The 9,367-nt window shown below is 42.9% G+C and overlaps 2 protein-coding genes across 2 annotated transcripts; both read right to left on the reverse strand.

Annotated features, from left to right (window-relative positions):
- Window positions 1-349: 349 nt before the first annotated feature.
- Window positions 350-3,405, reverse strand: LOC103994718 (ammonium transporter 3 member 1-like). Its single transcript, XM_009415137.3, has 3 exons — window positions 2,666-3,405; window positions 2,289-2,574; window positions 350-1,045 (listed from the first exon to the last, which is right to left on the reverse strand). The coding sequence occupies exons 1-3, from the start codon at window positions 3,308-3,310 to the stop codon at window positions 522-524; spliced, it is 1,455 nt and encodes a 484-aa protein (XP_009413412.2). The 5' UTR covers window positions 3,311-3,405; the 3' UTR covers window positions 350-521.
- A 628-nt stretch (window positions 3,406-4,033) lies between these two features.
- On the reverse strand, window positions 4,034-8,890 carry LOC135644658 (uncharacterized). Its single transcript, XM_065162438.1, has 6 exons — window positions 8,649-8,890; window positions 7,822-8,014; window positions 6,762-6,848; window positions 6,330-6,680; window positions 5,633-5,795; window positions 4,034-5,492 (listed from the first exon to the last, which is right to left on the reverse strand). Exons 1-6 carry the CDS (start codon window positions 8,711-8,713, stop codon window positions 4,426-4,428), a joined length of 1,926 nt encoding a protein of 641 aa, XP_065018510.1. The 5' UTR covers window positions 8,714-8,890; the 3' UTR covers window positions 4,034-4,425.
- Between the last annotated feature and the right edge of the window lie 477 nt (window positions 8,891-9,367).

The raw sequence follows: 9,367 nt of genomic DNA on the forward strand, positions 1-9,367 counted from the left end.
AAACCCTAATCCTCTCTCTCTCTGTCTCTCTCTCTGGTATGTGCTGTGTGCTACGGAAACATGGAAAGAACTGGACCTGCACAAGTTCTGAATCTGCGCTGCTGGTGTTGCTCTCTCTCTCTCTCTCTCTCGGTGTGTAGACGATAACATCCTACAGTATAGAGTGTAAGCGTGGAGTCCTCTAAGCTGCTATTCCTCTGGAAACATCGAAAGGCCTGGACCTGCACAAGTTAATAGGATCTCTCTCTCTCTCTCTCTCTCTCTCTCTAAAATTGCCATACAGAAGTAGCTAAGATTCACTGCTACTTGGAGAAGAATCTTTTAGGTCAAAGATGTTTTCTTTGTGCGAGTATCTTTCATTAAAATAAACGAAGAATCACTTCCTCCCACCACCATAGCCACACGCGCCTTAACAAGCATCATATATGGCGTGAACACTGAAGAACCAGGAATCCTGCACTGCCTTCAAACCACCTCGGTTTGCACTCACAGCCACCACCACCACAGCCTTCCCCTACTCCTTAGACATTCTGCGTTACACCAGTCGGAACATGAAGCTGTTGCGACTCTGATTCCGAGTTCGATCCATGCCTCGTTACGTCAAACCTCTCACCGTCGCCCCACAGCGCGTAAGCCTCCTCGCCATGCACCTCGTCGTCACCGATCTTGAGCTGTTCCTCGGACATGCGAAGCGGGGTGACTACTCGTATGGCCACGCAGATTAGGGTGGTGACGACGGCGTTCCACGCCACGACGAACCCGGCGCCGACGACCTGCTTAAGGAACTGGACGCCACCCACGCCGCCGTAAACGCCTCCGCGGGAGCCGGTGACGGGCAGGAAGAGGCTGCAGAGAACGGGCTCGGCGAAGAGGCCGGTAGTGGCGCCGCCTAGGAAACCGGCGACGGCGTGGGTGTGGAACACGGCGAGCGTGTCGTCGATCTTCTGGAGGAAGGCCCATCGCCTGTGCACCACCATCATGGTGTACCAGGGGATGCTCCCTGATAAGATCCCCATAACCATAGCAGCCCAACCCTGGACTAGTCCTGCACACCATGATGCTTTAATGTCACTGCTACTGTATAACATACGTGTGTGTGTGTGTGTATATATATATATATACACACACACATCATGTTGCAAACTTATATTAACCATTGTTAATTTTTGTTAATAATAAATAGTATGAGTTAGTATAATAGATCAAATATATCTGCAATTTTCTCATAATCATAATGAATTTTAAAAGGTATAATATTATTTAATATTTTAATAATGACCATGTATATAAGTTTTCATACTTTGAAAGGATATATATGCTAAACTTAAATTGAGAGGGATAAATATAATAAATCACTTAATTATGCAATTTTACCTAAAAAAGCTGTAAATTATAAGTTAATTACTTTGTCATAGCTATGTCATTACTTTCTCCAGCCTCATAAAAACTAAAATTGACTCATAACAACTTGATGAGTAAATTATCATTAAATTAAATATATTATATTAATACTTCAGATTCAATAATTTAATGAATTAATTATCTCAATGGTTGGAAGACCAAAATAGTTTAGTACTTGACATGTTATATATATATATTATGAGATAATTATCAACAACAATAAAATTTTATACAACACTCTTTAGGATAACCTAATGTACATCCCAAATGTTACATCCACCCTTACAAATTACCTCTTTGATAGGACAAAGGCGCAATCTTATGGCAATAATTGGATGGATCTTAAACGCCAACCCATCATCATATCATACATACATACATACGGTACTCTACTAGTAAATATTTCTATCAAGTATCTATCTATCTATCTATCAGAAGCATACATTTTGATGCAGAAGAAACAAAGGCTTCCTCCGGGGAGGATGATGAAGAGCAGGCATTCTCCTCCCTATTCCCAAGCTTTGACTTAACATCATAGGAATCATAATCATAAGTAAATCCGAAAATGACTCGATTGGGCTATTGGATCAACCTGTCCAACTGCATATCTAACTATAAATTATGTTTAAATTACAAAAATTAATTTAAATTTATGTATCCGAAGACAAAGAAATAGATAGAAAATGAGGCGATATGGTCGGCGTGAGAGGATATGGATAGAGGGAAATGTTTCCGAGTATGAATGGTTCGATTTTTATGATCATGTATGCTTAAGAGTTGGAACTCAGCCGACGACAGATCAAGAGATTCAAGCCGAACTTAATCGTGGGAAGAATCTTCGGAGATGATAATGAATGAAGGCAGGAGAAATAAATGGGTTGGGTTACCTGCGCCAGGAGTGATGCAAACCAGTCCGGTCATCATCCCCTGCACGGCGCCGATGACGGAAGGCTTCTTGAAGAAGGCCACGTCGAGGGTCGTCCACATGAGGAGGCTCGTCGCGGCGCAGATGTGCGTGTTGAGCACCGCCATGGACGAGTCGATGTTGGCCGCGTATGGGTCGCCGCCGTTGAACCCCGTCCATCCCATCCACAGCATTCCCGCCCCCACCAGCACCAGCAGCACGTTGTTGGGCGGGAACCTCTCCCGATCGCTTGGCGTCCTCGGTCCGACCTGCACCGTTTGTTCATGCGGGTGTAGTAGGTGAGTCGGCAGTGCGAGGAGTAGGTGGTAGCGGTCGTGGAGATGGATGGAGGAGCCGGACCCAGTAGGCGGCGGTGAGGCCGGCGACGCCGGAGGAGAGGTGGATGACGTAGCCGCCGGAGTAGTCGATGACGCCCAACTGGAAGAGGAAGCCTCCGCCCCAGAGGGAGAAGGCGCCGACGGTGTAGCAGAAGGTGAGCCACAGGGGGACGAACAGCATCCACGCCTTGATGCTCATGCGGCCGAGGAGGGAGCCGGCGAGGAGGATGACGGTGATGGCAGCGAACACGCACTGAAAGTAGACCATGGAGGCCATGGGGTAGAAGGGCGTGATCATGGGCGTCTCCTCGGTGCCGTCGCGGCGGTAGTGCGTGGTGGCCGGCAGCGCCGCCTGCTGGATCAGCAGCTTCTGGCCGAGGGCCGGCCTGGCCTTCCCCCAGAAAGGGAGCAGCTTGTCGCCGAAGGACATGCCGTAGGCCCACGTGACCCAGCAGATCCAGACGGCGGCGAAGGCGTACAGCGCCATGAAGGCCGAGTTCACCGCCCACTTCTTCTTCACGATGCTGCCGTAGAGGATCACCAGCCCCGGCACGCTCTGCAGCCCCACCAACGTCGCCGAGATCATCTGCCACGCATTGTCCCCCTCGTTCAGCCACTCCGCCACCGCCCCCGACCTGTTCCCTTGGTACGCCCTCGCCACCGACATGGCCACCCACCTCCTCTTCCTCCTCCCTCCCAACGCTTCTCCCTTCTACTAACAGTAAGTTGGTGCCGGAGACAAGCAACAAGAGTTTGCTTGGTGACGGGAGTCGATGACGATGGAATGTGACTCTTAAGAGACCAAGTGGCCATTTAAATTGATGGAAAGTCCTTCTAATCTTATGCTAATACTATCCAAGATTCAAGTTGAGTATACTTCCTAGTGTTTCCAATCACATGTTGCCATATCAGTGGGTGAAGAAGGATTAAGATCTGTGCTCTCAGTGGCAGGTTTTGTTTTGGAGCCTGTAAACTATTGCTGGTTTTGGAACTTGTGATCATAAAGTCCATGGTCAGTGAGCATGTGGTGCATCATCTACAAATTACATATAGATTTCATTTGCATGCTGTTCTCCAATCATTCCTAAGTTTTGAGTTCTTGTTTGCAGATGTACAGAGAGAGAGAGAGATAGAGAGTCCACTAGGTAAGGTAACATGGTAGTTCATGATGACAACTGTGATGTGGTTTAATATAGGAGGAAGTCGTCTCGTTCCATAAAAGAACTTGTGTTGGCTTTTCATCGACTTGAGTGTTGGCTTGTTCCTGGAAATGAGATATCAGTGTGGAACAGATAAACAATACTTAATACTGTTCTTGGCAGCTGATAGAGATTTAGGAGGCAACCGAATCAAATCATTGATATGTTCATGCATCCTGAAGAGTCAAGAATTTTGATATGAATGAGAAGCAAATGCATCCGTAGAGTTCACCGATTCACTTCCAAGGAAAAATTACAAGGTACAGTATCTATTTACATCTTTTCTTTATAAAAGATGGCTAAGCAACCAAAAGCTCAGAAATAAAATTAGTTCTTCTGTCTCTTTCTCAGTTACCAGCATAATTTTATGGACAGAACATGCTGCATAATGAACTAGCGTCAGTTTCTCGATTTCGAGATGGATGGTAAAACCTTCAGACCAACAAAAGACACTCATTGCACCCCAAACTGGCGCCATCTGATGCAGTCAGATTCAGGTTCCACGGGATCGCCATTTGCAGGCTCCAATACTCGTGGCCGAGGTCCTAAAACTTGTCTGCCATGACCTATGATGCTCATTAACTTACTGTTTGTCATTTGTTGAGATATCACAGTCATTGGTGGCATGTCTTTTGCTGCCTGATGCAGTGTCCTCTGGAAGCGCATGTTGGTTGACTTCATTGCATCCCTTCTTGACCTCATCAGCCATAATTTCCACACCAGTTAACTGTTCTTGATTAATAATATGATTCTGACTATCCAATTTCTCCACGGGTGAAGTGTTACCAACCTCGGCATTGAATGATGCAGTCCCCTTCTCAACCGATGTGTTATCTCCATTATCATGGACTTCCAAGGCTTTGTTCTCAGTAGTTTTAGCATCAGAGGGAAGATCCTTCTGCTTGTCCACATTTGCTTCTGAATCATTGTCCTCAGTTGCATCCGTAACCAAATTCAGCAGATCAGTCTGAGGTTCATCAGCCATTATATCATCCGATTCCATCTCAGACGCATATTTTATGTCTGCAGCCAATATCTCATCCACATCAATGGCAGAGATATCAATATCATCCTTTCTCTCAGTCAAATCAGCCATTTCATGTGAAACTGTGTCTGGAGGATTGTTTGTAACTCCTTGAAAGCAGCCTTGCGCTTGCTGCCCCCCATGCCTCACACAAGTTGCTGATGATGAAACTGCATTTTCTGGAGGTTGCACAGCCATGGTAACAGCAGGTCTGCTGAAGTGGACACTAGCAGGCTGCAGGCCTGTTGTGTTAGTAACAGCCAGTGATTTAACGTTGTTAATTGTAGAAGATTGAGAACCACCGCGAGGCCTGATATGAACAGCATTTTTTGATTGTGCAGCCTTGAACAAAGAGGCAGCAGTGGAAGGTGTGGCAATGCGACCCCCTGCAGCAAATGCAGCAGCTTGTATCAGAGAACTTGGACCGGTAGAAGGCTTCACAAGGGCCATGGACTTTTTTTGGGTTGTCCGAGATTTGTTCAAAGTGTTAACTATCATCTTTTTAGATGTTGCAGGAGTGGAAGCTTCCCGAAGTTGATTAAGTGGTTGAGTTGAGACTGGCAATCCTTCAGATGGCACAGCTGAAGGTGCAGAAGAACTAGCTGCTGAGATTAATTGTGTTCCACCTGTTTCAAATGTCAGTGAATCATTACTCAAAAGACAGTTTGTACAGTTACTCATGTATATATGTGCCCAAGATTAACCAGGTACAAGAGGGAATCAGGAAAAAGAAAACAAAAGCCAAACCAAGTACTAGAGAAAGAACCTGATAGTACAGCTGATAATTTCGCAGATTTGGGCACATCAAGAGCCAAGGAAATTGCCTTTTGTGCCGCCGCCAGCCTCTCCTCAGATCGGGTCGAGCTGGCGGACTTGTTGCTGGAACCTGCTAGTGAGTTGGCATCATGCTTCCGAATGACGGACCATCTCTGAAAAATTACAGGGGATACAAATTATCAAGCAACATTTGCAAATGCTGGAAAACTAACAGATGTACCACAACAAAACACAGACACACAAATCTTGAAATGATCTCATCATCTTATGTAGTACTAACACTAAATTTGCATTCTGGCTTGATACATATTACACTTGCAGACTCCTTCAAGTATCCTCCAATATTGAACAATAGGATGATCCATGAAAAAATCATAACTAAATTTATCCAGATTACTTGTTCTGGATATGTTCATCATAAGGATAGATAACAAAATTGCTGAGTAACAGAACCTTCTGGGAAAGCAAAACCAAAAAAAAAGATCCATCCGCAAGTCTCTTCTTCATTGTAAGAAAAAACTTTACAGGTACATGCACCATTGTCATAAACATTCAAGTTCGAGACTCAATTAGCAAGGTCCAGAACTGCAAACTACTAACTCATGATACAGATAATCATATTACTAAGAACTAATAAAAGACATGAGATAGAAACATCTTAACACTCTATGTAGTAGCTGAGATACCTGTGAAGCATTTCTGCCTTGTTGGTGATCTCCTTTAATAGTGTTTGCCCAATTCCTTTCACCAAACTTCTGCCCTGCAGATATGATTTCCATATCCTCCTCTTCGGTCCATGTTCTCCTCCTTTTTTTATCATTTCCATCTGATACATGAGCAAAAGTTCCTGCTGGCAGGGGTTGCTTCTGGAGAGAAGTAATTGCACTGCTACTTTCATGGTTAACCCGAGAGAGCAGTTGTTTGTCTGACGGGAGATGTAACCTTTGATCACTGGATATATTTACAGCCAAGGGAGCTTCTAGATTTGTCCGATTTGTGGGGCCTGGTTCACGTGGCAGGCCACATGAGATCAAAACCTGATCATGTACCAGGTATATTTAATGCGATCAGACAGAAATAAAAGTCAGATAATACTTGTAAATATCAGACGACAATACCTTGACACATGCAGCAGCCTCAGATAAGGCTTCACCACTAGCAGCAGGCACAGCTTCTATTTCTAGTTCAAGATCGCTCTCATCATCCTGAAAGGAAGTTGCGCTACATATTAGACAATCAGGATAGGTGAACTTGTATATGTGAGTAAATAATACTCAAAGCTAAGATGAAATATGAACATGAGATGAATTTTTCAGTTAAGCAGAGGCAAGGAAGCACTAGAATTAAATATTCTTGGACCAAGACAACATGAAATTAGTAATAAGGTCTCAAAATAGTTAGAGAAACAGGTTCACAGAATCGCACACAATATAGCATGCTACATGATCATTCTAAAAAGCAAGATTGTTAGAGGCACAGAATCATGATACAAAATGCTACACGATCATTCTAAAATGAACCTATCAACAGAAAAAAGAGAGTGGAAATTATTGTCTTAAGGATCTACAGTTTGTTGGAGACATGTAACTACAAGAATAAAAAAAATCCAGGGTGTTCTTGCACTGTTAAGGTTTAAATTATAAGCCTTTATCTAAAATTATCTAGTACCATTTTGTCTTGAGCCTGAGTTTTGGGCCATGCCATTTAGGTTGACTAATTAATAACAACAAAGAGAAGGTTAATAGGTTCAAAAGATTCTCATCACCTTCTTGCATCTATAATTTCTGATTTCTAGTGGATTTTCTTTCATGCTGATTCAATGGCTAATCTACTTCACATTTTCAAACTTGTCTTTACAACTCTGAATTTGGAGTTCATATCTCATACGCCACAAGCATTGAATACCCAGATAGGTCTATTAACTACAAAATCATATAAATACATGAAACATAATACTACCACACAAGATGAATCCTGCCAGTTTACATCAACTTAATCTAGCAAAAACTTTTACTTAGAACCAAATTTGGTGGGCTATTGCAAGTAAAAGAAGCTAAATTGTAGAAAAGAAATCTTGCCACAAGTAAATCATAGTATTGTGTCTTAAGCAATCTCTCTCAGCTCCACAATTAGATAACACTTGAAGGCATGGAATAAGAACTACAGAAGTGAACAAACCAAAGGCTCAGCTGCATCATCTGTCTTCTCCAGCAATGCATGATGGTAGGCCAAATGCCGCCACAGCATCTGGTACTCCCGAGCATTAGTAATTCCAGTGGCAGTTCTCTTGACCAGTGCACTCCAGTCGATACTAACATCAGCAACCTGAGAAACCTCTTGGAGAAGAGTAAGTATCACTGCTGGGCTGTACCTACAAGAAAAAAAAATTCTTATATTGTAATGTAAAAAAGTTTAACTGGATGTATTATTTCTGATAAAAACATGTCAACGTAAATTCACATATTTATGATCTTAATAAAACAACAAATGCAGAGAACAGGATCATGCTTTGAGATTGCTGTGGACACTACTAAAAGGTAAGTGCCAAGTCACATTGTGCGAGAATACAGACAATTACATCGTGTGAACCCCACATAAGCAATTCCTATTAACGATCAAAGAAGGGGAGAAAAATAAGATTGAGCATAAGCTTACCAACTTATGATCGTAACCAAATATTGATGTTAAACCCAATAGCGCACAAACATAAAGGTCCATTTTTGGCATAAAAAACGAAGAATTTCCATGCCCTTGGCACGTAAACCACCAATGACGACAAAAATTAGATCTTTTTTCCCCAGCGATCTCATACCAAACCGTCAGATGAGTTCCAATCCGAGAAAAAAACCTCACGGACTTGGTGCAGAAGGTAGAATCCGACAGAAAACTCCAGACCGATCGAACCACCGAAAGATTCTTGATCCAAATTGCCGACTAAAGACGCAGAAAACCGTAAAAGTCAGGATCGAAGAAACAACGGATAGAAAAAGGATTAAAAGAGAAACCTTTGCAGAAGCAAAGAGACATCTTCCTCGCTGAATCCGACCTTCTTGGTCGCCCCCGTCATCATCGAACCGAATCGAAACCGTGGGGACACGGCAACCAACAGAAACAATGACAACCTCTCAGGGGTTGCCGATCTACGGGGCGCACGCTGTTCGGATTGGTTCGATGGCGCCGGCTACGGCGGACGCCGAGGAGGAGAGGGGGGAATCGGAGCGGCGCAGGAACAGAGGGGAGAAGGAATCGAGGGTTCCACGGAGTTGAACAGTATTCGGACTCCACTAATTTGATTCTTACACGTGTGCTACATCGGAGATAGCTGCGGTCGCAATGGTTCTTTTTGATGCAAGGAGTGACCGACGATCAAACGGCGATGAAAAAAAGATTTTTTCATTTTTGATTAAATGAGTTTAAAATATAAAATACCTAAAAATACTCTTAATGTTATCGACATCATAACCAGTCTTTAATAACGAAGATTAATTAAAATCTAGTGATCAAAATAACTAGATTTGATGATATTGAAGTAAGAGGAAAAACTAATAAAATCAATTTTATATGTTTATATGAATTTCGAAAAATCATAATGAAATTTGAAATTTTTTTAGTATGATTCCAAAAATATGTATAATGTTGTAGTTCATTTATAAGTGTAACGATACAAATATTATCCACCTTGCTTCACAACGAGTAATAACATTGAATATTAAATTAATATTTT

Source organism: Musa acuminata, chromosome BXJ3-8 (assembly GCF_036884655.1).
Source record: "Musa acuminata AAA Group cultivar baxijiao chromosome BXJ3-8, Cavendish_Baxijiao_AAA, whole genome shotgun sequence".
In the NCBI taxonomy this organism is placed as follows: domain Eukaryota; kingdom Viridiplantae; phylum Streptophyta; class Magnoliopsida; order Zingiberales; family Musaceae; genus Musa; species Musa acuminata.